Consider the following 26,992-nt stretch of genomic DNA (forward strand, 5'->3'; position numbering starts at 1 on the left):
GAATGTTGAGGCATCATGGGAACTTCTTAACCAGTTAAGTTCCAAACCTGACACCCCCTCTATGCCGAAACCATTCTGACAAGACCTTCTGAGTTCAACACCTTCCCCTTTGCCTTGTGCCACTTCCCGGCATCTTTCCCAGGCACCCGTTGAACCCCTTCAACATTCCCAGAATCACACTGTGCGACACTTTTCCACGCACCTGTGACCTGATACCCTACTGACCCATTAAAGCCAGCAGTTGTGTCTTCTCCGTCAGACTTTTCCCCCTCTGACCTGACACCCTGTTTGTGAGCTTTCTCCATTACCGGAGATGAAGCCTCACACCTGGACACTCCTTTAACAACCCTTGGAGATGCCCAAACCTGCCCTGAACCCTGACCCTGGACTTGGTCCCCATCACCGGGTTTTGAACCCTGATTCTGGACCTGATCCCCATTCACCGGGTTCAGCCACAGCCTCCCTTCTCCCTTGAGAAGACTTTGCACCCGTCACCTGGTGACGTATTCCCTTTTCCTTGAAAAATTCCTCCAGAGCAGACCCAGTAAACTGTGACCCTCGGTCGCTCTTGAACCCTTGCACCCTGGTGGAAAACCTTAGTTCCACCTCCGCAACCCAATCCTGGATCAGTTGCGCCGCCTCCCCCTGTGATTTGAGAGAGAGACACCAGCCAACCTGGCTGTGGCCATCTGTCAGCGTCAGCACAAACCTGGCCCCACCCAGACTCTCACACCTCATGGGTGCTGACAGATCTGTGTGTGAACAAGCTCAAAGGGCTTCTTTGGCTACCCTCCCAAACCCGGGAAAACCAAGTACCTTTGCACTTTTGCATGCCCTGCACCCTTGGGACCTCCCACATTTCCGGAGTTTGTACCCTTTTGTGCACCTGTGCAATTTTTGCACATCTTTGGGAACCTTAGCACACTGCACCTGTGCTTTCCCAGCATTCCCACCACCCTCCAGAGGTGACTCCAGAACAAAGAAATTATTCTTGCTCTTCGCCATGTTGACCCGTTGTCGCCCCCTCTGAAAATGGAACAGGTGTCATTTTCAAAGCAAATTTTTTGAACCCCTGCGTCATTAGAGCAGATACAGATAACCGACAACTATTCAGTCCCGGCACAACGTAGACCTCTTGCTCCTCCTGTAAAGGAGAGAAAAACACGTTAGCCACACCACAGACTGATTTTCTGTGCTCCGTCTGCGAACAAAACAATCAATCCTGTTGAAACAGCCCTGCAGTTCCGCATTTTGCCTGCAGGCTTGCCTATCAGGTGCTGCCTGATAGTAGAATCCAAAAAACACCCAGCATGTCACCATGTCCTGGCTGGAGTTGTTCTTCACAGTTGCCATAGAAGCAACAAACGTCCCGCTGCCTCTGTCCTTGGCAGCGTCCGAAACCGCAACATCCTGCGTTGCTCTGAAGACTGGACTTATCTCAGAGTTCCCAGACAACTCTGCAGCACGTATCTCCCTCTGCAGCAGATGGCTGGCCTTGAAGCCTGTAGCTGTGTCCTGTTTCCCAGGCTTCGACTTTTGACGCAAACATCTCTTGGCAGCCTTTGGAAAAAGAGGCTTTCCTGTGCTTTTACTGCTCACCGCCCCCCCACTGCTCCCAGGGCTCCCAGGACGCTATCCTGCACCCCCAGTGGTAGGTAAAGGGCTCCCAGCAGCTTGCCTCTCTCCAAGCTCCTCACGCAGATGTTGAACTCCAGTGGAAAATCACTGCCTTGGGCTCCTCCCGCTGGCCTCCTTCTCCTTCTTCCGGAAAAGCACTCTTTGCCAGCTTTGCCCCCTCTGAACCTCCACTTCATTCCAGCACGTACAGTGGAAAACTTTAAACGTGCCTTTGGAAACGTTCGCCCCCCCCTCTGGGGCCCACAGCCCTTCCCAGCTGTGCACCGGCTCTCACGAAGGTGGGCAGCGCCATCTTGCCTTCCTGTTCTGAAGCAGCCATCTCCCGGCCCTTGCTGTCTGCCTCCAGCCTCACAAACTCCCTGGAGCACTAGGCAAACGGCCTCTGGCTTCCTGGCACCCAGAACAGTAGACTTCAGATCAGCAGCCAGGTTGCCCAACTTCTTAAAGTGAGCATGGAATGTCCTCCAAGACCTGGCAGCCTGCCATCCTCTTCCGTTATCCCAAGGGGCCCCAAGCTGTACTTACAGATCACAAGCTCCTCTGGCACTCCCTTCCGTGGAGAAACGATTTTCCAGCTGCTCTTCAGCTCTCCGCAACACAGGCAACCACTTTGTGTCTTTCAGTCAGCCGCTTTTAGCTCCGCAGCTACTCCTTGCCTCTTAACACCAGGCAAAACACCATCTCCTGCCGAACTTCAAACGCATTCCGGCAGCCTCTTCAGTGACAGTTTTACAAGCGGTGATTAGTACCCATAACCTGTGGCAATAGATATATTGGGACCCCAGCTAATTGATTTATTGGTCCTCAATTAGCTTTTATGGCAGCCCGGTCCGGCGCGCTTCCCTCAGCTGCGCCACTCAGCTCCGTCGTCCGGTAGCTCCAGTCACACCTCAGCAGAGATAAACACAGCGGTGATGAAACTGTCACGTCCTTCACTTAGCTTCCAGACAAACACACACAGAGTCCAGGTTTGTCCATTTCAGCTCTTTATTCCGACATTCCCCCAGGGATCTCCTGGGCTCCTTTCCGCCATTACAGGCTACGTCTTTCTCCCTCAAAGACCAGAGGGGAACAGACAGAAACTCCTCCCAGGCTCCTCCCAGCTTCTACAAGCTGACGTCTGAATGTTGAGGCATCATGGGAACTTCTTAACCAGTTAAGTTCCAAACCTGACATCCCGGTCGGCAGCGTCGCCCCCGGCAGGAGGTCAATCTTGCAGTCATAGGACCTGTGGGGAGGTAGCTTGTCCGCCTCCTTCTCACAGAAAACCTCCAAAAACGCTGCGTACTTGATGGGCACTGCTTGCAGCGTGCCTAATTGTAGCTGCGGGTCATCCTCTTCCCCTTCCGGGCTAGGCAGAATGCAATGTTCCGCACAGTAGGAGGAGCCGAAAGTCAGTTGGCGCTGGTACCAAGCCAATGCTGGGCTGTGCCTGTGCAGCCAACTCATGCCTAATACTACAGGCGTGTCCGACAGTTGGGTGACATTGAAGCTGATGACTTCTCGGTGATTCCCAATTTGCATCACCATCGGAGGCGTTTGCTTCACCACCTGCCCCCCCAGCAATTCCCTGCCATCCACCGTGACAACCTTCAGGGGCAGCGTGGCTGGCAGTAGCGCTATGCTGTGTTGTTGAATGAAATCCAGTCCTATAAAGTCTGCGTTACTACCAGAGTCAATGGTAATTGGCACTTCCATAGTGAGTCCATTGGGTAGCTGGAGCGATGCGGTGAGCTGCACCACTGGTTTGGGCGGGAGGGGGTCTGTGGGCTGCAAAATTTCTGGGGACTGCTTCACTGACTCGTCTGGCTGGGCCCCAGTGCCTCTTCTTCCAGCCAGACTCCGTCATTTCCCTGCTGTGGTTCTCTCTGCTGAGTTGCTTCTGTTACTGTTGCGGAGGCTGCAGTGTGCTTGTGGAGCCTCTGGGGACACTCTTTCGCCATGTGCTGAGCACTGTCGCAGATGTAGCACTTCCTGTTCCCTCTAGGAGGCTTCGCTTTGACTGCTCCCGGTGTTAGGGCTCTGGTTGCTGACTGAGCCCTGGCGCCTCCAATCTCCATCGGTTCCTCTCCCCCTCCCTGCGGAGGCGTGGATTGCGCACGCGCTGCATCCTTGGGAAAGAGGGGAGGTGCTCTCGCTGGCGTGCGTCCCCAACGCCCTTCTTCTTTGCTCCATGGACGTTCTTCCAGGCGCACCCCAATCGTCAGCGCCCTCTGGACAACTTCCTGAGTGCTTTGGGGTCTCTCCCCCCTTGCAATTTCGTCTTTCACATTTGCATTCAAGCCTTCCCAAAAAAGGTCTCTGACTGGAACAGAATCTTTCTCCCATCCCAGCGCATTGACCAATGCAAAAAAGCGGGAATGATACTGCCTTACACTGGCTCTCCCTTGTTTCAGCCCATGTATGTCTTTTCTGGCGATATCAATGTCTATATTTGATAAAAAACACGAATCCATCGCTTTAATGAATGCATCCGCACTTCGGAGCGCCGGATCCTTATCTCTCCACAGATTGCGCAGCCACGCTTTAGCTTCTCCATGCAAATGGGATAAGATAAACCCCACCTTCTCTTGCTCATCTCTAAAGTCTTTATCCAGCAGTTGCAGCGCAAACAGCACGTCTGCTCGGAAGTTAGGGTACTGCTGTAAATTCCCATCGAAATGAGATACAAGGCTGCCTCCTCTTTTCCCCAGCCCAATCCCCTCTGATTTGGGTCCCGGTTGCCCCTGCTTAGTAAGCACTTCCAACCTGGCTTGGAGATCCCTGCAGGCGGCAGCCGCTTCGTCTTCCCTTTTCCTGGATGCGAGTATCTCCGCGTTGAGTTGTGTCACTGCATTTTGTAGGGCTGCTATTTGCTGTTCGGTAGTCATCTTGCCTGACTTTTGTGAGCTCGCGAAGCACCAATCTTCGCCCCTCGCTGCGTCCACTCACGTTGCGAGGTTTTTGGTGCAAAACGCAGATGGAGCTTACTGTCAGAGCTGGCTCCAGGTCCCAGCTCACAGAGGACCAACGCTAGCCGGCAGTAATGTACAAAAGTCTTTATTGAAGTACAGTTTCCATTTTCAAGCCGCAGCGCCCCAGCTCTACGTCTTAGAGGCTAGACCGGCGAAGCTCCATCTGAGTCTCCACCCCCTGTACACCAGCTTAAGATTCTAACCTTACTCCACCTCTTCCGTCTCTCCTTTCTCCTCTGGGTCCTTCTGCCCCCCGGGGTCTCCTCCTTTCTGGACTCTTCTGACGCTGACGCTGACCCCCCTGACTCCTCCCCCTCCTTTTGGCGGGCTTTGGGACCTGGCTCCCTATCCGGGCTGCCAACTGCGCCGCCCTCCTGTACATTTGAACTTGGCGCGCGCGCCCAGCCTTCAACCTTCCTCTTGACCGTTTCCTCGCTCTCCGATGGAGGCGTGGCCAATCCTGACTCCTCTCCTCCCGCTGGCGGTGAGCCTCCTGATCCCGATACCTGGGACTCCTCCCCCCTACTGCGCTCTGGTGGGGAAGCTGGTCCTGATTTCCAACTGCTGCTCTCTGAGTCCCCTCTGGCCCCTTCTTCCTGGGGTGTCCCCCTAGGCACCCCCCTTGCTCTGACCATGGGAGCCCCTTTCTGTGAATCTTCCGATTCGCTGGAAAGACTCAGAGACCTCGGACCGCTGTCATCGCTAACATTTCCTTCGGATTCCTCCCCCTCGCTCTCTATTTCCTCCCTTTCCTGTGCCTCTGCTCCTGAGCCCCTGACAGCACATGATTGCAAAAACGGAAGACGGAGTTATCGCTGCAGGGGTTAGTACCTTGGCGAGCATAACTATGGTGTCTCCCCCTAAAAAAAGCTCCACAGCTTTGGCTTGGCGCCCCCCCCCCCATGGGTAGATCACTGCTTTTTTCTTTTTCTTTGTGGGAGTAGATCACAGTCTCTTGGGAGTTAGAATCATAGAATCATAGAGTTGGAATAGACCACAAGGGCCATCAAGTCCAACCCCCTGCCAAGCAGGAAACAGGACGTCCCTGGTCTATAGCACGCCTTCTGGAGCCAGAATTCATCTAGGTAGTCACTTTCAAAGGCACCATTTAAGATGTAGAGGTTTAGCCTAAATGCTGTTTGAGCCAAGCAGATGCCTGCAAAGTTTGATTTCTGATCTTTTGAACAACGGGTGAGGAGGAATCCATCGGCTTCAAGGTTGGGAGGAGAACATTTGTGCTGTGCATAAAGGGCATGATCATTAGGGCCCAATCTGGCATTGAGATCCCCTCCCAAAACTACAGGTGCATTTGGGTTAAGCAAAAGAAGGTCAGTGGTATAAATTTAAAGTTCAGCCCACAAGGTTCTGATCTGATATTTCTGCCTCATTGGGGGCATGTAAGCGTTAATTACCAACAGGGCCTGGTGGCTGAATTGGATTAACACTGCCCTGGCTTATGACTTGAATGAGGGGAGAGGGTTTGAAATGGCATGTAGGGTAGTGGAGACCCACCATGCCCCTTTTCGCTCTTCCACGCTTTACCCTAGATCTGCCCCAGTTGAGAATGAATGAAATCCATTGAGTAACAGCTCATCCGCTGTCCATGTTTCCTGGATCATTATGATGTCATGATGGGAGAGAAAGTCTTTAAAACAAGGATCTCTGGTGGGAGCAAACCACCTGGCCACATTCCAGGATAAAAGGGTGACCTTATGCTGGTCACTTGGTTGTCAAGCAGTTGCATTGTGAACCAGGGCCTGGGTGGGTAATTTTTGCAGGAGCAATAGCTGTGCATTGGGTGATGGTTGAGATGGTTGTAACTGTCGGGAATCAAGCCTTTATCAGGAGAAACTGGCAACTCTCCCAGGCACCTGGCTTGATCTCCTGTTGACGTCCCTGTCTGCTTTCCCGGCAAGATCCAGGCAGAGGTCGCGATAGGCGATCCTTCTCAGCGTGAGAAGAACGCACCCCTCTTTCCTGCCCCCCGGACAGGGGAAAGAGATAGACAGAAAACGTATTTACATGCCTTTATTTCTGTCTTTGCAGCGTTACAAAAAACATGACTGCTCTCTTCAAATTCCGGCAGTCGAGAGTGAAACTCCTCCTGTACTTCCTGTACAGCTCATATTACACTCTGAGCTAATTCCGGTGCTTCGCACTGTGAATAGACTGTCCCTCTGTTTCCCACGGAACAGTCCCAACATTCCCATTATGTTTTGCTTTCAAGCTACCAGCAGCTCGCGGGTGCATTGCTTCTATATCGTAACAGTAATTGTGTCTCCTTCTGTGATGAGGGGGAAGGTGCTGTACCATCATGTTCCTGCTCTCCCTTCTCTGCCATATGTTCTAGCGAGGAGACTGGGAGAATCAGTCAGAAAAATGGGGATCCCAGGCAAGCAGGGGTGTCATCACTTTAGCAGGGGATGTTGGAAAAACACCCGGGAAGGCCGCCACCTTCCCAAGACACCGAGGTGTCTCTCCGGTGGTCACCCTCTGGCTGTAAATCTTCCTCAGTCCAGAGAGACCGGTAATAAGCGACCCCTCCCTCCTGAGAGAGGAGCACACTCGTCTTCTGGCATCTCATTGCAGAAGAAAGAGACAATCAGTAGCTCTAACCTACTTTATTCATTGTCTATACACAGAGACTCCATGAGCGTGTCTGCTCTCTCTGAGCAGCAGTACAGAAGAACACACTTCACTCAGAAGCGAAAGTAACTTTTTTACAGTACTGAGACTGAGCAGAGACTTCCTGTCTCACGCTCTCAGACACTCACATGATGTAAACAACCATTGTGCTGCTCGCTGCGCAGCTGGTGAGATAAAAATCCTAACAGGGGAGACATCCTTTAACTTGTCCAAGGAGAGGAGGGGAACTGTTTCTCCTGTGAATCAGGTTCCCTCAGGGCCAGGAGGGGCTTCTGAGATGGGGAAGCTCAGCCTGATCTTTTGTTCCCCTTCCTTCCCTCCGCCTCCCCTTTTTGTGAAGATTGCCCGCTCTGGGATCCCACAGCTGGTTCTCCCCTGCTCTCCTCGCTGGCCCAAGTGGGACTAATTTAGCCAGCTAGCCCTGGTGATCATCTAATGTTTATTGGATGGATTTTCCCTCTAAATTGATTTTTGATTTTATTGTTATTTACGCTTTATACTGTATTTTATGCTGTTGTTGTTTTTCGTAGCATCAATTGTTTTAAATTTGTTGTTAGCCGCCCTGAGCCCAGTTTCCTGAACCGGGAAGGGCGGGGTATAAATAAAAAATTATTATTGTTGTTGTTGTTATTATTTATCTCTGAAATCTTACACTTCATATCTAAATTCTTTTTGTCATTTTTAAAAGTTTTAGTTGGAAATATTGTAACCCATCTATTACCTTTTCTCTTACTTCTTCAAAGTCTGTTAATTTTAATTGGTTGTCAATTTCTGTTAACAGCTCTCTATATGTCGGCCAATTTATTCTCATATTTACTTTATCCAAAGATATTGCTTCTAATGGGGAAAGTCACAATGGTGTTTTCTGTTCTAATAAAGCTTTATATTTCTCCAAAACTTTAAGAATCAATTATAATTATGATTATAAAAACTTTTATGAACTTTTGCCTTATGATACCATAGATAAGCATGCCTGGTGTTGCAGTTTTCAGGCTTGGGGACAGGACGGCGACTGGTTTTGGCACCAAGTTCTGTCCATAAGCCCCACTGAGTTCAATGGGATCTACTTTCAGGTCACTACTGTGCAGACCATGCCAGCCTTATGAAGTGGGGTCAGGAGCAAGTGGTTACACTTACACTCCCCAGTGCAGGGCAAGAGGGGGTGTGAGGTTTGGAGTTTACAAGGTTAACATCTCTGTGTGTCCTGCATCTGGGGAGGAGCTATCCCTACATCCGGGAAGCTGACTTATTTGTCTGTGAGTTACTTTCACTTTTCTGCCGAGAGACGGAGGAGCCATGTCGGCTGTCTCTGATGGTCTGTTTATTTTATCTGTCTGATGTAAATAAAGTTGTTAGTTTAGAAGAACAACAGTGTGTGGACTCTTCCTTCACTCACACAAGAAGCACTCGCTGTGCTGCTCTGCTACAAGTCCGGGAATTCTGGAGCTGTGGAAACATACCAGACCCGAACAGAGCATTTGCTTTGAGACGCTGCTACAAATGTGGCTCCCCCTCCCATCTCGTGAGAGACTGCCCGGTAGAGGCACAGGAAGGGCCCAAGGTCGTCTCCCATGGCAACCAGATTAGAGGCTCTTCCACAGCTGTGAGACGTGGGAAACCGAAGCCAAAAGCAACTGGCAGGGATGGCCCTGAACATAAACACTTGGCAGCTTCCATGGCAACAGTCAAGAGCTGTAAACAGGACACTGTGCTGACCTTCGTGATTGACTCAGGAGTTTCACACCACCTTGTGCCCTCTGGTGGTTTTTTGCAGAACTACACCTCTGTAGTCTGGAAAATCCATCTGTCTTGCAGATGGCACTGTTTTGCTTTTTCTTACAGGACTCGATACAGGCGTTTGTCGTTCCTGGACTGTCCTGCGGGCTGCTATCCGTCACCGCTCTTATTGCTGATAATTATAGAGTCTGTTTTGAGAATAACATGTGCTCTATTTCCAGGGATGAGCAACAACTAGTCAGTGTGGAATGTAAAGACAGGCTGTTTGTGCTAGAAGCTTCTCTTGCAGGTCCAGGTACCACGGAAACAGCTCAAGCACAATGTGCCAACGTTCCAGTCCATGATGCATGTGCACATCTTTGGCACAGATGAATGGCTCACGTGTCGTGGGGTTACATGAAGAAGATCCCAGAGTGCACTGAGGGGTGCAAAATGAAGTCATATGCTAATTTTCTTGAGTGCAGAGCGTGTAAGCCCGCAAAGGTGAAAATGTGCACCTACCCAAGGTCTGAAAGGGTGACCACTAGATCTTTTCAGCTGGTGCATGCAAATTTGTGTGGCCCTATGTCAGTAGCCAGTCTGGGCGGGGCCAAATATGTGCTCATGCTGATAGATGATTTCTCAAGAAATTCCTGGGTTTTCATGCTTAAACATAAGAGTGAGGCTGCGCCACTGATCAGAAACTGGATTGCGGCAGTGGAACTGCAGTTCTCCACGCATGTGTAGAACTTTCAGAGTGACCGTGGTGGGGAATTCACCGGGTCTGCTCTGCAAAGTTTCTTCCAGCAGAAGGGAATACAACACAGGTTGACATTACCATACAGTCCCCAACAGAATGGCGTTGCAGAATGCCGGAACAGAACACTGCAGGAAATGTTTGCAGCGTTGCTGTTTGATGCCGGGCTTCCCCAGTGCTTTTGAGGGGAATTTTGGAAGACGGCCAACTTCACTTTGAACAGGTTGTTTTAACTCTGTTGTAGGGGACACACCCTATTTTCTGCTGCACAGCAAGAAGCCCAAGGTTCATTTCTTCCGTGTTTTTGGCTGCGAGGCTTGGGTCCTTATACCAAAGGCCAAACGCAGAAAGGGTGGCCCTAGGTCTCAAAAGATGATTTTCTTTTTTTTTGTTTTTTAAATGATATTTATTGGGGGGGGGTTAAATTACACACACAAAAAAAATAAAAACAAAACAGAAAAACAAAAAATAAAACCATCCTTCTCAAATTCTCCACTTTCAATACCTTCTTTCTTTGACCTCCTCCTCCTCCCTTTTCTTGTATCCTGATTAATAATAATCGCAACAAATCCTTTCCTTAATTCATAAAATTCTGTCATTACATTACCTTAATCTATTTTCATCTTCTCATATAAAAAAACCTTAAAGTTTAAAACTTAAATCTTATTTTTACCAACTTCTCCTAACCATAACATTCTTATCTAATTCTTTAGACATTTTTACAAGAGCCAAATAATTTCATTTCAACATTTTTCTAACATTCATCAATTTTATAAAACAGTCCTCATGATAAAAGAAAAGGAAAAAAAAACAATCCAATCTTCATCCAGCGTCCCTTCCTCCTGGTCCCGGGTTTTGTCAGTCCTTTTTATCCTATTAATCCTGGTAATCTTATATCCGAGGCCCTCAAGTCTCTTCCATGTCCCTTCCGCAGCTCTTCTTCATATTTTCCTTTCATTCGTGGGAACTCCAGCTTGGTAATGCTTTGGACCCTTTTCAACAGATCAGCCCCTTTTCCATAGACCAGACTGGACTCCATATGGTATTTAAAAACATGTTCCAGATTCCCTCCAAAATTAAAAGCCCCCACAGCTCCAAACATCTGACGGCCCATTGCCAGACTCGAAAAGTCCAAATCTCCCTGTATAGGGGGGTCCATCCAGCCCCCCATTTCCAAACCTAACCAAACTTTATCTTTCCAAGTCTGGTTTTTTCCAAGTTCATTTGTCAAATCCAAAAATTTATGTTCCTGCTGGGCCGCTGCTCCCTCCATCTCTGGCGCCCAAGATTCAGCAACATCCTCTTCTTTCAGTTGTTCTGTCATGGCACACTCCTGTTTTAGTTCCTGGGTGGGCTCCATATAATTTCCCACTACCTGTCCAAAAGTTTCGGCCGCATTCGTCATTAAATCCGTCTTCTGGCTTAACTGATCCAATAGGGCATTTATTTTGCAGAGAGCACCCAACAGTGCTTCTGAAGACATTGTCCTGCAAGGTCACAAATCCTTTCCCACGGTAATCTGAGGCAGCTGCAAACTCCCAGGAATTAGTTACAATTTCACAGTCCCCCTCTAGGGGGAAAGCTTCTAGTTTTTCTTTCTTTTGATAACAATAGCAACAAAGTTTCTTTTTAAAAATATTTTGTCCATATTTGTTCTTTTAAAATGCGAAAGGAAACACTGGAATCACTATGTTTCTCTTCTCTTAACTATCTGTCAGAGACATTTGTTTCTGGTCAATGAGCTTCAAAACGTCAATTCTGACACCCCGCTCCAGGATCAGGACGGTGGAAAATTGCTTTGAACTCACTTCTGCAGGTTTAAACAGCCCAAAAGAGATCCCCCTTCTTCTCCTGCTACCGAAGGAGGGTTCAGCGATTTTAAATGATGAAAGCCAATCCTTTGAAAGTGATTTTCAAAGCTCTAGTTTACGTTGTCTTTGCTTTGTTCTGACTACAAGGAAACGGAAGGCTGACTTCCTGTTTAGACCTTCCCGTTTCAGTACCAAATTAGGGTAAATTTTAAGTCCAAATTCCTTTCTATTTCGCCAGTTCTTTATTCAAGTCCAAATATTCAATGTTTCAGTACTCACGGGTGGTTATTTTAGATGCCAAATTGTCCCAGGAAAAAGGCAGCACTCTCCGGCAACGGCTATGCGGCTTCGCTCCGCAGAAAAAGCAATTGACTCACAGCACCGCGCCACTTCCCCCTCGTCGCTTCGGAGCCCGTTAGTGGGTTTCTTTGCGGGTTGGGGGGCGTTAAGGGTGCCCGCCGAGTCCCACGGTCACAGGCTTCATCTGCCTGTGATTTCCAGAAGGGTCCCCGCTTCGCCGCAGCGGAAAGGACCCATCAGGGTCTTTTCCAGGGAGTCTTCTCTTCTCATGAAATTATTATTATTTTATTATTTCTTGAATTTTTTATTGCCCTTCATCTGAGGATCACGTTTACAATATAAAAACACAAAAATATACAACATAGTAACAAACAAAACAATAAAAACCCCACAATTTAAAAGGCCATAGATAGTTTAATTCACCAAAATCCTGGGAGAAGAGGAATGTTTTTGCCTGGCACCTAAAGATATGTAATGAAGGTTGTAATTCTGTCAAAAAACGAGATCAGGTTAGTCTGACATGACTTATTTTTCAGAAATCCATGCTGACTATTGGTGATCACAGCATTCCTGTCTAGGTGCTCACAGACTGTTTGCTTAATGATCTGCTCCAGAATCTTCCCTGGTATTGATGTCAGACTGACTGGGCGGTAATTATTTGGGTCCTCTCTTTTCCCCTTTTTGAAAATAGGTACAACATTTGCCCTCCTCCAGTCTGCTGGGACTTTGCCTGTTCTCCAGGAATTCTCAAAGATGACTGCCAGTGGTTCTGAGATCACATCTGCCAGTTCTTTTAATACTCTTGGATGCAGTTCATCTGGCCCTGGAGACTTGAATACATCTAAACTAGCCAAGTATTCTTGTACTATCTCCTTTGTTATTCTGGGCTGTGTTTCCTCTGCTGAATCATTTGCTCCAAATTCTTCAGGTCGGGCATTGTTTTCTTTATCGGAGAAGACTGAGGCAAAGAAGGCATTGTGTGTGTGTGTGTTTCTTTGTGGCTGATTAGCTGCTCTCCCTGTGCAAAGGTCAGGGGGGCAGGGCTTCTGTTGAGGTAGGTGATTAGCTGTAGGAGGAGCTTATCAGAGCTTGCAGCGCAGCAGCTGAAGAAGGTGCAAAAAAGGGTTTTTCTTGTGTGTGTGTGTGTGTGTGTGTGTGTGTGTGTTACTTGTGGCTGATTAGCTGCTCTCCCTGTGCAAAGGTCAGAGGGGGCAGGGTTTCTGTTGAGGTAGGTGATTAGCTGTGGGAAGACCTTATCAGAGCTTGCAGGGCAGCAGCTGAAGAAGGTGCAAAAAAGGGTTTTTCGTGTGTGTGTGTGTGTGTGTGTGTGTGTGTGTGTGTTTCTTTGTGGCTGATTAGCTGCTCTCCCTGTGCAAAGGTCAGAGGGGGCAGGGCTTCTGTTGAGGTAGGTGATTAGCTGTGGGAGGAGCTTATCAGAGCTTGCAGGGCAGCGGCGCGCGCCTAGCAGCGTGCGCAGTTTGATCCATCTTTTAAATTTAGGGGAGCTAGTCTCACACATTTGTTGGCGGAGACCTAGGTTTTTTTGGGGGGGAGTTATTTGTCCTGTCTTCACGCTTTTTATGATGGAGGACCGCTGTAGTCACCCCCAACGACATGTTCTCAAGATGGAGGATGAGGGAACAGCTGCAGTCGCCTGCGATTCCTGCGCAATGTTTGCCATCTTGCCAAAGGTTGCAGGCAGCTTTACTTGCAGCAATTGCATGTTGATTGCCCTCTTACAAGACAAAGTCCAGCAACTGGAGGAACGTGTAGCTACGCTCCAGAGAATTAGAGAGCTGGAGCTCTTCTTGGAAGCAACAGAGCACACCGTCTCCACCAAGGAGGAGACAGGGGACTCCCCTGAGAAGGAGGCTAGTTCACCAACACAGGAGCCAGATAGATGGAGAAACGTGACTCAAAGAAGTAGGAGGCCCAGGGTTCACTCTGATTGTTTAGAAATACACAATCGCTTTGAGGTCCTCTCCTCTAGCATGGAAGACGAAGAGCAGGCTCCATTTGAGGATCTCTCCCTCATTACAGTCGATCAGGTATATGAAGACGAGCAGCAAAGTCAGTCCTCAGGGAATGTGCAGGTGACCTTGGAACAGACAGCTCACGGAAGAACCCCGACCAGACCTAAGAGGAGGCGTGTAGTGGTGATAGGGGATTCCCTACTGAGGGGAACAGAAGCAGTGATCTGTGGGCCTGACAAGATGTCTCGGGAAGTGTGCTGTCTCCCCGGGGCTAAGATCCAAGATGTAACTGAACGACTGCAAGGAATCATAAAACCCACTGACAAATACCCCTTCCTCTTGGTTCATGTGGGAACCAATGACACTGCAAGCAATAGCCTCCAGAGGATCAAAAGAGACTACGAGGCTCTGGGCAGGAAATTGAAGCAATTAAACACACACATGAAGAAGGGCCTCTGTGGGTATGAGCCAGGGACCAAGGGGTGGAGATTTGCCTATCCAACAGGTGACCAGTCCAGGATTCTGTTCAGCAACAGTGCTGAATTCTGTGAGCAGAGTGGGTGGACACGCATACATGGGAACCCTGATGTTCTTTCAGAGAGTCTGCTTGACTCTGCTGATAAAGAAGAGGAAGAGGTTGAACCTGCTGCTGAGGCACAGAGTCCTGACCCAGAACAGGTAGAGGGGAGAACTTCTCCTAAAGCGGTGAAGCTTGAACAGAGGAGTGCTCCTTCCTCTCCCACAGGTTCAGCTGAGAAGTCTAGACAGTGCCGTAAGTCAGAGGGGGAGCTCTCTGATGCCAAGGACGTTCTAGCTGGCCCTAGTGTGTCAGAGGGGGTACCTGAAGTTGAGTTGAGACTTTCAACTCAGACAACAAAAGGTAAACCTCCTAACAGGTTTACAGTCACAAGTGTGTGGGTTGGTATGGCACAGTGTGAACCTGAGTGTTTTGAGGATGTTCAGAAACTGCCTCAGGAAGAAGCCAGGAAATGGCATGAGACAATGCAGAAGGAGATGAGCTCAATGGAGTCTCTAGGTCTGTTCTCCCTTACAACGTTGCCGGCTGGCAAACAGGCTGTGAGTAGCCGCTGGGTTTACTGTCTTAAAACCCACAGCAACTGGAGAACCGCAGTACAAGGCTAGGCTAGTAGCCAGAGGGTTCACGCAGCAGAAGGGACTGCATTATACTGAAGTATATGCTCCTACTTCCAGAAGTGAAACTCTGCACATGCTCTTAGCCATTGCTGCACAAAGAGGTTTGCAGGTGCATCACTTTGATGTGGATGTAGCCTATTTGAACTCAGACCTCCAGGAGCAGTTGTACATGCTCCCTCCTACAGGGTTTGAGGGCAAGGGGCAAGGCATTGTGTGGAGATTGCACAAATCGATTTATGGGCTAAGACAATCAGCCAGGAATTGGAACTTGTGTCTGAATGAAGCCTTAGAGAAGCTAGGTTTCAGGAAGAGTCTTGCTGACAGCTGCCTGTACTTTAAAGGGTCAGGAGAGTCACAGGAAATGGTTTTGGTCTTTGTTGATGACATCATTCACTTCTCAGGGGCAAACAAACGGGTGCAGAAATTTGCCAAAGAGCTTGGTAAACGTTTTCAGCTCAAGAACCTAGGTGCAGTAAAGATCTACCTAGGTGTGCAAATAGTTAGAACTGAAAATGGTAGCTTCTTGCTCAGTCAGAAAGGCAAGATTGAGCAGTTGCTTGAGAAGTTCAGAATGTCTCATTGTGCAGGACTCAGGACACCCATGGAGACAAGCTACGTGAAAGACAGTCAGCTAACAGAACACGCTGAGTTCGAGAACGCTGAGCTCTTTCAGTCAGCCCTGGGTAGTCTGTTGTATCTGTCCCAATGGAGCAGACCAGACATTGCGTTTGCTACCAATCTGCTCAGTAGGGAAGCTACGAAGCCCAGTGTAAGTCCCTGGAATGGTATCAAGCAGGTACTGTGGTACCTGCAGGATACCAAGGACTTCAGTCTCAAACTGTCAGCTGCTGGTGAGACGAAGCTCACGTCCTGGACAGACAGCGACTGGGCAAATCTGGATGACGGGAAGTCCGTATCTGGGATGGTAATAAAGGTTGGGGAATCTCTTATTGGGTGGAAGTCCTGGAAGCAAAGTCTCATTGCGCTGTCCTCTACTGAGGACAGCGCACTGTCGGATTTGTGCCGGGAACTGGAGTTCTATAGATGCCTGGTACAAGAGATCTGTGGGGATTGTAACTCTTCAAATGCTGAAATCTGTTTCTTCAACTGCAGCAAAGAGGTAAGCGTTATGATGAGACTGACCAAACCTACATTATCCTTTCAAGTTTGCCTGAAAGCTGGTTGCCCGTGATTAACAGCATGGAGAGTATGCGTCCCTGAGATCTGACCCTTGAGTATGTGGTTGGAAGATTGACCAAAGAAGCAGAAAGGAGGCCAGATAGACAGGCTGAACTCCAAGAGCGAAGGAGTTACAGCCAAGGGGGCCAGCAGCAGAATCTGCCAATGGAGCAACGCCAAGGTTTGGACTTGGCCATGGCATTGAGGAGGTGCTATAGATGCAACCAACCTGGGCATCTCCAGCGTCAATGCAGAGCAAGACTTCCAGGAGACGACATGGAGCAGAGACAGCAATCGACACAGAAATGTAAGCAGAAGGGGTTCTCTTCAGGGAAGAAGAACACGCATTCTGCTCAGCTTGGGTCTGCATTTTCTCGAGAGGAGAGGATACCTCAAGGAATGTGGTTGCTGCACTCTGGCAGCAGCAGGGTTATCTGCAACAATAAGGAGGACTTTAGGACCCTCGAGAAGCCAGTCGACAGAAAAGACTCGATCTATCTTGCTGATGGTCGTAGGAGCAAGATTGATGGCCAGGGAATATGTTTCCTGCAGTGCTTGAACACTACTCTACCAGAGATTCTGTTTGTCAGCAGTTTGGACGATTGTTTACTCTCTGTAAGCTGTTTGATTAATGCAGGGTATATATGCAGGACAGATCCTGAAGCTGAGACTCCAATACTTTGGCCACCTCATGAGAAGAGAAGACTCCCTGGAAAAGCCCCTGATGTTGGGAAAGATGGAGGGCACAAGGAGAAGGGGACGACAGAGGATGAGATGGTTGGACAGTGTTCTCGAAGCTACCAGCATGCGTTTGACCAAACTGCGGGGGGCAGTGGAAGACAGGCGTGCCTGGCGTGCTCTGGTCCATGGGGTCACGAAGAGTCGGACACGACTAGACTAAACAACAACAACAACAAATAGTGTTAAGTTCACGCAGGATGGTTGTCTGATAAAGAATGGAACACAGGTATGTGGCCATGCAAAGATGGAAAATGGGTTATATGTAATGCAGGACAAGCCTGTTAAAGCAGCCTAGGTGGTTCAGGATAATTTGCCAGTTCATAAGGGGTGTGTACGTGAATTACATAGGAAAGTGGGTCATGCAAATTTTCGTGTGCTTTCAAAGATGCAAAAGGTGTGCAATAACCTAAAAGTAAATAGCTGTAACTGTTTCCTAGATTGCAATGTATGTAAAATGGCCAAATCTAAGAGGAAGCCTGTGGCTTCTAAAAGTGACAGAGTATCTAAAGAAGTTTTAGAACTTGTCCATTGTGACATGATAGGTCCTTTCCCACAGAAGACTGAAGGGGGGCACCAGATATGCTTTTCTGGTAATAGATGATAAATCACGTTTTAGTTGGTTGCTGTTGTTAAAGCAGAAATCGGAGTGTTTCCCCACATTCAGAGAATGGGTTGCCCAAGCTGAAATCATTTGACTAACCCTTATAGCCCTGCATCATTTGACTAACCCTTATAGCCCTGCTGAAAATGGTCTGTGTGAAAGACGTGGGGCTGTAATAAAGTCAGTAAAGGATTGCCTGCTAGTGGATGCAGGATCAGGTCACAACCATAGGCTGAGGGGTGAGGCTTTCCTCACAGCAAACTTTCTGATTAATAGAACCTGGTCAAGCTCTATAAAGGATTTTCCTTATCGTGCGTTGTTTGGGAAAGAACCAGAGTGGTTGATGATCATAACTGGGGTTCTTGGGCACATGTAAATATCCCCAAAGCTCAGCACCAAAAAGGGGGTGCTAGATTGCAGAGACTGCGGTTTGTGGGGTATCAGTCCTGTGGCAAAGGGTGGTGTTTCAATTTACTCCCAGGATGCTTGGTTTTGTCACGAAGTGCAGACTTTGCTGACCAGGACAGATGGACTGCGATCCATGCCAACCCAGATTACCTACTGCTCCTGCAAGTAAGAGAAGAGGTTTCTTCTCAGCCATTGGCAACACAGGAGCAGGAGAAGGCAGATTTTCCCAAAAGATGTGGCAATAGATAATATTTCTCTAGAGGTAGAGGAAGAAGAGCCAGAGATAAGGGAGCAGGAAGTAGTTGTGGCTAGACACTCTCAATGTTCAAACAAGGGTGTACCTCCTCAACGTTTGACCCTAGGAGGAGTGAAAGTATGCAATGTGAGTTGTGTGGAACCACAAAGTTATAATGAAATCTTAGACTTACCCCCTGGGGAACGTGCTTTGTGGGAACAAGCTATGAAAGAAGAAATGGACTCTTTTAAATGTAAGTGTTTGAGGTCATAATGCCACCACCTGGTGGCAGAGTGGTGTCATGCAAGTGGGTTTATAAAAGGAAAACCCTTGCATCTGGGGAACCATGTTTTCAAGCCAGATTAGTAGCGAAAGGGTTCACTCAGATTAAAGGGGAGAGTTATGATGAAGTGTTTTATCCCACTGTAAAGAGTGAAACCTTTCATTTAATGCTTTCCATTGCTGCTGTAAGACAATTAGCAGTGCACCATTTTGATGTTGATGCTGCATATCTGCATGCAGATTTAGACCATGAAGTGTTAATGAGACAACCCCCTGGGTTTGAAGAGGGGAATGGTGCAGTTTGGCATTTGAAAAAGGCTGTCTATGGTCTCAAACAAAGTGGAAGGTGTTGGAACCAGTGTTTAAATGAAGCCCTTGTAAAACTTGGTTTTAAAAGGAGTGTGGCTGATCCATGCCTCTACACCAAGGGGACAGGCAACAAATATCTAATGCTCTTAGTCTTCGTTGATTATTTGCTTGTAGCAGGGAGTTCCACAGATGAGATCCAGAAGCTAACAAGTCAGCTGGAAAAGAGGTTTAAGCTTAAAGCCTTAGGGCCTGTAAGCAATTACTTGGGAGTAGAAGTAAGGTGGGAAGCCGAAGGAAGCTTCCTATTGAGCCAGAAGGAGAAAATTCTTCATTTGATAGAGCAGTTTGGCATGGAAAACTGCAAGCCAGTTCAGACTCCCATGACACCAGATTTCCCAAAGACAGTGTGTGATGATGAATTTGATCAGCCTGAGTTGTATCACTCAAAAATAGGATCACTGTTATATTTGAGCCAGTGGTCAATTTGCGTGTGCTGCAAATGTTCTGAGCCAATGTGTATCTAAACCCAGTACTGCCGATTGGTGTGCTTTGAAAAGGCTTATCAGATATCTAAAGGGGACATTAAATGTATGTGTCAGGGGCTCAGGAGCAGAGGCACAGGAAAGGGAGGAAATAGAGAGCGAGGGGGAGGAATCCGAAGGAAATGTTAGCAATGACAGCGGCCCGAGGTCTCTGAGTCTTTCCAGCGAATCGGAAGATTCACAGAAAGGGGCTCCCATGGTCAGAGCAAGGGGGGTGCCTAGGGGGACACCCCAGGAAGAAGGGGCCAGAGGGGACTCAGAGAGCAGCAGTTGGAAATCAGGACCAGCTTCTTGATGACCTGGTTAGTGGGGTAGAAGTGGAAGGATCATTAGGCGCGAGTGATCATGCTCTTCTGAAGTTTACTATACAGCGGAAAGGAGCAGCCAAGCATACTAGGACTCAATTTCTTGACTTTAAGAAAGCCGACTTCATAAAACTTAGGGAAGTGCTGGGTGAGATCCCATGGACAGTAATACTAAAAGGAAAGGGAGTTCATGATGGCTGGGAGTTTGTTAAGAGGGAGATAGTAAAAGCACAACTTCAGGCAATACCAATGAGACGGAAATATGGAAGGTGCCTAAAGAAACCAGGGTGGCTATCTAAAGAACTTTTAACTGAGTTAAGATTAAAAAAGGATGTGTACAAAAAATGGAAAAGGGGGGAAACCACCAAAGAGGAATTCAAACAAATAGCCAGCAAGTGTAGACATAAAGTCAGAAAAGCTAAAGCACAGAATGAACTCAGGCTTGCTAGAGAGGTTAAAAGCAACAAAAAAGGCTTTTATGGGTATGTTCGTAGCAAAAGGAAGAACAAAGAAACAGTGGGGTCACTCAGAGGAGAAGATGGTGAAATGCAAACAGGGGACACAGAAAGGGCTGAACTCCTCAATGCCTTCTTTGCCTCAGTCTTCTCCGATAAAGAAAACAATGCCCGACCTGAAGAATTTGGAGCAAATGATTCAGCAGAGGAAACACAGCCCAGAATAACTAAGGAGATAGTACAAGAATACTTGGCTAGTCTAGATGTATTCAAGTCTCCAGGGCCAGATGAACTGCATCCAAGAGTATTAAAAGAACTGGCAGATGTGATCTCAGAACCACTGGCAGTCATCTTTGAGAATTCCTGGAGAACAGGCGAAGTCCCGGCAGACTGGAGGAGGGCAAATGTTGTACCTATTTTCAAAAAGGGGAAAAGAGAGGACCCAAATAATTACCGCCCAGTCAGTCTGACATCAATACCAGGGAAGATTCTGGAGCAGATCATTAAGCAAACAGTCTGTGAGCACCTAGACAGGAATGCTGTGATCACCAATAGTCAGCATGGATTTCTGAAAAATAAGTCATGTCAGACTAACCTGATCTCATTTTTTGACAGAATTACAACCCTGGTAGATGAAGGGAACGCAGTGGATGTAGCCTACCTTGATTTCAGCAAGGCATTTGACAAGGTGCCCCATGATATTCTTGTAAAGAAGCTGGTAAAATGCGGACTTGACTATGCTACCACTCAGTGGATTTGTAACTGGCTGACTGACCGAACCCAAAGGGTGCTCATCAATGGTTCCTCTTCATCCTGGAGAAGAGTGACTAGTGGGGTGCCACAGGGTTCTGTCTTGGGCCCGGTCTTATTCAACATCTTTATCAACGACTTGGATGATGGACTCAAGGACATCCTGATCAAATTTGCAGATGACACCAAACTGGGAGGGGTGGCTAACACCCCAGAGGACAGGATCACACTTCAAAACGACCTTGACAGATTAGTGAACTGGGCCAAAACAAACAAGATGAATTTTAACAGGGAGAAATGTAAAGTATTGCACTTGGGCAAAAAAAATGAGAGGCACAAATACAAGATGGGTGACACCTGGCTTGAGAGCAGTACATGTGAAAAGGATTTAGGAGTCTTGGTTGACCACAAACTTGACATGAGCCAACAGTGTGACGCGGCAGCTAAAAAAGCCAATGCAATTCTGGGCTGCATCAATAGGAGTATAGCATCTAGATCAAGGGAAGTAATAGTACCACTGTATTCTGCTCTGGTCAGACCTCACCTGGAGTACTGTGTCCAGTTCTGGGCACCACAGTTCAAGAAGGACACTGACAAACTGGAACGTGTCCAGAGGAGGGCAACCAAAATGGTCAAAGGCCTGGAAACAATGCCTTATGAGGAACGGCTAAGGGAGCTGGGCATGTTTAGCCTGGAGAAGAGGAGGTTAAGGGGTGATATGATAGCCATGTTCAAATATATAAAAGGATGTCACATAGAGGAGGGAGAAAGGTTGTTTTCTGCTGCTCCAGAGAAGCGGACACGGAGCAATGGATCCAAACTACAAGAAAGAAGATTCCACCTAAACATTAGGAAGAACTTCCTGACAGTAAGAGCTGTTCGACAGTGGAATTTGCTGCCAAGGAGTGTGGTGGAGTCTCCTTCTTTGAAGGTCTTTAAGCAGAGGCTTGACAGCCATATGTCAGGAGTGCTCTGATGGTGTTTCCTGCTTGGCAGGGGGTTGGACTCGATGGCCCTTGTGGTCTCTTCCAACTCTATGATTCTATGATTCTATGATTCTATGATCCCCACCAGAGCGCAGTAGGGGGGAGGAGTCCCAGGTATCGGGATCAGGCGGCTCACCGCCAGCGGGAGGAGATGAGTCAGGATTGGCCACGCCTCCATCGGAGAGCGAGGAAACGGTCAAGAGGAAGGTTGGAGGCTGGGCGCGCGCGCCAAGTTCAAATGTACAGGAGGGCGGCGCAGTTGGTAGCCCGGATAGGGAGCCAGGTCCTAAAGCCCGCCGAAAGGAGGGAGAGGAGTCAGGGGGGTCAGCGTCAGAAGAGTCCAGAAAGGAGGAGACCCCGGGGGGCAGAAGGACCCAGAGGAGAAAGGAGAGACGGAAGAGGTGGAGTAAGGTTAGAGTCTTAAACTGGTGTACAGGGGGTGGAGACTCAGATGGAGCTTCGCCGGTCTAGCTTCTAAGACGTAGAGCTGCGCGCTGCGGCTTGAAAATGGAAAATGTACTTCAATAAAGACTTTTGTACATTACTACCGGCTAGCGTTGGTCCTCTGTGAGCTGGGACCTGGAGGCAGCTCTGACAGTATGTTTGAAGATATCTAGTACACAAGATGAAAAACTAGAAGTATTTGTTGATGCGGACTGGGGAAGCTGTGTAGCTACCAGAAAACCTACAAGTGGAATGGTTATGATGTTTGCCAATTCCATAATTGGATGGAGGTCAAAGAAACAAGGATTTGTTGCAACCTCATCCTGTGAGGCAGAATATGGGAGCCTGTCGCTAGCATGCAATGAAATCATGTGGTTTATACAGATACTAAAAGAGCTAGATTGTAAAGTAGATTTGCCTATCCAAGCGTATGAAGATAGTCAATTGTGCATTGAATTAGTGGGCTCAGAAATAACGAAGTCTGCATCAAAGCATATTTCTATCCGTCATGCAAATGTTAGAGATTGCGTACAGAATGGGGTAATCAAACTGGAGTATTGTCAATCACAATATTGCTGATTTGTTTACCAAGCCTTTGCCAACAACATGTCATAATGAATTGATGACAAAACTGGGTTTATGTTTATATTGTATGTATGTTTTGTTTTCTGTTGGGGCTTTTTGCATTTAAGAAACAGAAGGGGTGTCATGGCTAAAAATTGGCCGCTGTTTCTTTAATGCTAAAAGAACTAAGTCAGCATGGGTCAACGGCCTACAATGACTCATGCAACCTTTCACCTAATTCTACCTGTATATATAGAGTGGTCAATGTTAGTGTTGTGTTGTGGGTTGGTTAGAGAAAGCTGGTAGTGTTGATGTGTGTACAAGCTCATCTCTAACTTGGTTTTGCGGAATTTGCGAGAGGAGCTCAGCAGCTACGGGGGAGTTGCGGTTAAGGAAATGTTGGTAGTGTTCTTTCCAGCGCAGTGCAATAGCTTCTTTTATCTTTTAGAAGTGTGGTACCATCTGTTGAGCATAGGGGGCATATGCCATGATTTATTGGTTCATAGATGGTCTTTGTGGCTTTAAAGAAACTCTGTGCATCATGAGTGTCGGCTAAGTGTTGGATCTCTTGAGCTTTTTTTTATCCAACAGGTGTTTTTTAGTTCTCTGGTTCTTCTTTGAACCTCAGCCTTAGCATCGGCATAGGTTTTTTTCTTAGTGGCACAGTTTCTATCTCTTTGCCAGATCTGAAAGGCCTTCCTTTTCTTGTTCATAAGGCATTCAGTCTCACTGTTATTCTCATCAAACCAGTCCTGGTGTTTCTTGGTTTGGTATCCAATAATTTGTTCACAGGCTGCACTAATGGATGTTTTTAGCTTGGCCCAGTGTTCCTTGATGTTATCAGGGAATTCTGAAAACAGATGGTCCTTAAGAGTTGTTTGGAAGCAATCCTGCTTAATAGGATCTTGAAGGGCTTGAGTGTTTATTTTATGCCTTGGTTTCCTTCCTTGAAGCCTGCGTTGAGGTATAATCTTGATAGCCATCATGGAGTGTATTAACACTGGGAAACATTTTTTTTTTTGCATTGACACCTGCAGTTGTTCTAACCTAATTTTGACGTGCTGTTTTCATATCTGAAGTTGGTTTTGTTCTGTAAGCTCTAGTTTATTTTTTTTATAAGATATTTATTAAGATTTTTTAGAGAGATACATAAGAACATATAAAAAATAAAACAATACAAAACATAAAGCAAAGAAGATAAAGAATACATAAAAAATAAAGAATAAACATTTCCCCCTTTAAAGTTCTGAATTTCTTAACCCTGTTTCTTGGCTTCCCCACACCTCCCTTCCTTGTGTTCCTGTTTACCATCAGATTCAGCAAATCCCTATCTTTCAAATCTCGTTATCTGTTAAAATGTTGTAAGTTCTAGTTTAATTCATGTTTTTCACTTTTCACCATAAGCTTTGTTTTTCACAATGCAAGAATTCAATATTTTATTCAACACATAGCCAAAGTAGAACAATATGAGTATAAATGTAAGTGACTTATATAGCATTGAATATGTATATTTATGTACAGTTGGAGGTATGCAAAAAAAATGTATTCCCTTGGGATACACAGTATACTAGGGAACAAATTTTTTTTCCCATTTTCCTGTTGCATGAGATTTTTCAACTGTTCTTTTATGTTCTTTCAATGCTGATTTCAAATTTGAAATCGATTTTTGTGCACGTGCTATAGTTATCTTTCAATTTCCAACTTTTGCCAATATGTCATATTTGCACTGGGGATAAGTGGACACTGACACGTTGATCTACCCTAAGCACATGGTAATTATTGATTTGCAAACTTAATTTTTCTTTATTTTTTATAGTTTTGTAACCTAAATATTTGTATTTTTCAGATCGGACCATGGCTTCTTCAAGTAGACAAAAATGTATAAGCGCTAATGGAATGTGGAAAACATCACATTGTTTTGGGAAAAACAGTGTGTGCCGGAAACAGTACAGCAAGGAGGCTTGGAGGTGGGCTGCAAAACTTTACACAACATTCAGATAAGAGTTGTGAGATGATGCCAAGGCCAAGGATATGAGATGCCAAAAACACGCTAAAAACAAGGAGCAAGGAGTTGTGTAATGCCACACATCAAATGAACAAGGTGTATAAATGACAAAGCTCTCCAGCCTCAGTTGCGTGCCAGACATTTGACAGCGCTGTCGTCTGGTCACCTGTGACTCTTACTGAATCTGGCCCATTCAGTGAAGAGTGGTGAGTATGGGAGATGTATGGATGCGTATATGACTGAGTGCATGTTCCCTGTCTTGTCGTGTTTGTTGATCAATAAAGCAATGTTATAGAGAAAATCCAGTATTGGTTGTCTGGGGTTTACTTGTGCCTTCCTAGAGTGTACTGGGTCTCATGTATGCTAAACATGTAAACAGATTAAAAGGACCTAATTGGTCATAACAGGTTTGGGACTGGCTTTTGGAAGGTGCCTGTTTGTGAATTTGTTTTGTGTGTGTAGATCAGTGCACGCTGACCAACGTGCAGTCTTCGCAGTAAGCCTCTATTCTGATGGCCTGAGTAATCACGACAACCAGTAGATTCTTATCTGCTGCAGCCTTCATCCGCCCTCACAGCCATTGTAGCATACCATTATCATCCGCCTGTTCTGCCGTTGAGGACTTATTGGATCATTCTTTGTCTAGCTCCTTTCCTTTGACCTTACCACCTTGGGTACAGCACACTAAACAGCTGTAAGGCCACTGAGGTTACTTCACAAGTTGGACACAAGAGAGAGCATGAGGGAAATAGCTGAAGGGAACTCCTCTCTATTAAAAATCATCTCTGAGGCCAACACACATACAATTCAGAAAAAGCAGAACATATTGTGAAAACAATTTGTATTTCATTACTTTCAGTTTTATTTTTCTCAAAAAAGGTAAATGTACTTTTAAATTTACATTTCAGCTATTACACTGAAGAAGCAGACAGTTGTACCAAAATGTTAATGCTGCTCGAACACTTTGCTGAATAACATTTTTTGATCTCCTGTTCTATGTGAAGGAAACCAAGAATTAACTGTCAGAGTAGAAGTAGTAATAATGATTTGATCTGTATACTGCCCTTTATCAAAAGGGCGATGTACATTAGAAACACATTCCAAAACATCAGTGATAATCATAACAACAGTCCTCTCCAGCCTGCAAACTTCTCCAACCAGATGCTGTCCAGATGTTTTGGACTACAACTCCCATCAGCCCCAGTCAGTGAAGGTTTTGCGCTCTCACATCAGTTTCAGCGTCATACAGCTGGCCAGGGCTGAGGGGAATTGTAGTCCAAAACATCTGGAAGGCACCAGGTTAGATTACAGTCTCTCCTGCCAAAGCTCATCTTGCCAGACTGCTGGATGTCAATTTGTCGGGGAGGCTGCAATGTGAGGATGCACTTGGCCCATGGCTCCTTGGCTCATAAGTGGCAGCAGATCCAATGCAAAAGGAAATCTTCATCTTTTACACTTGCAGAAATCTGCACAAATCACTTCTATGAAATGCCTGCTATGTTCCCTGTTGCAACATTATGTACACAGTGCCTTCTTTTTAAATTATTATCTATAAATGTTTTTATCATGTATACAAAAGAATAAAAATGTGAACTAAGAAATAAGTGGTGTCGCTCTCGCCAAATTAAATTTTAGGGCCAGAAAGAAATATGGCAGCAGGAACAACTTCAGCACTCACCCAGGCGTGCTGGCCCAATGAGGGCTGGACATGCTAACCTGAGACACCAGCAAGCCAAACTCTCATGGTGAGCTGTTTGCATGTGACAAGGCACATGTCAGGACACTCACCCCAGGGGCATGTGATTTAACTGTGGCCACAGCCAGGCCTGTTTCACCTCTAAAAGATAAGTTTCTCTACATGCCGTACAAATATACACTACACCCAACATTTACAGTGTGTGATTTCTTGAAGTTTACAGCACAGGAAGCAGGCTGCCTAACTCTCCATGATATAGAAAACAATCACTCAAAATGCATTATCTTTCAGGCAGATGACCTTGCAATCCAGGAAAAGGCTGTGGAGAAAAGTACACCAGCAGCCACAATAAAAGGTTCTGAGTATACGGGAGGGACTGTGGGGCTACTGCATTGTCCTCTGTCGCTTGGCATCAAGGGGGGCCTAGATTTCCAGCAATTCATCTGAGGCCTTCACTTTCATTGCTGGATCTTTTGGCCAGCTCCTGTGTAGGAAAGAATGGCTTTAGGGAAGAGGAATCCTGAGATACTGGCAAGGGCC

At 46.8% G+C, this 26,992-nt stretch overlaps 2 protein-coding genes across 2 annotated transcripts in view; both read right to left on the minus strand.

Annotated features, from left to right (window-relative positions):
- The window catches only part of LOC114584510 (unconventional myosin-XVIIIb-like), a 653,524-nt gene that overhangs the window by 262,589 nt on the left and 363,943 nt on the right, over positions 1-26,992 (minus strand). The gene's annotated exons all lie outside the window — the stretch shown is intronic.
- Positions 25,595-26,992, minus strand: part of LOC144326374 (putative helicase senataxin) — a 233,460-nt gene continuing 232,062 nt past the window's right edge. Inside the window, exon 26 of the mRNA XM_077922942.1 lies at positions 25,595-26,936. Within this exon, the coding sequence (XP_077779068.1) occupies positions 26,911-26,936 (26 nt within the window). The 3' untranslated portion in view covers positions 25,595-26,910. The remainder of the gene's footprint in view (positions 26,937-26,992) is intronic.

The sequence above is a fragment of the Podarcis muralis genome, chromosome W (genome assembly GCF_964188315.1).
Source record: "Podarcis muralis chromosome W, rPodMur119.hap1.1, whole genome shotgun sequence".
NCBI lineage: Eukaryota > Metazoa > Chordata > Lepidosauria > Squamata > Lacertidae > Podarcis > Podarcis muralis.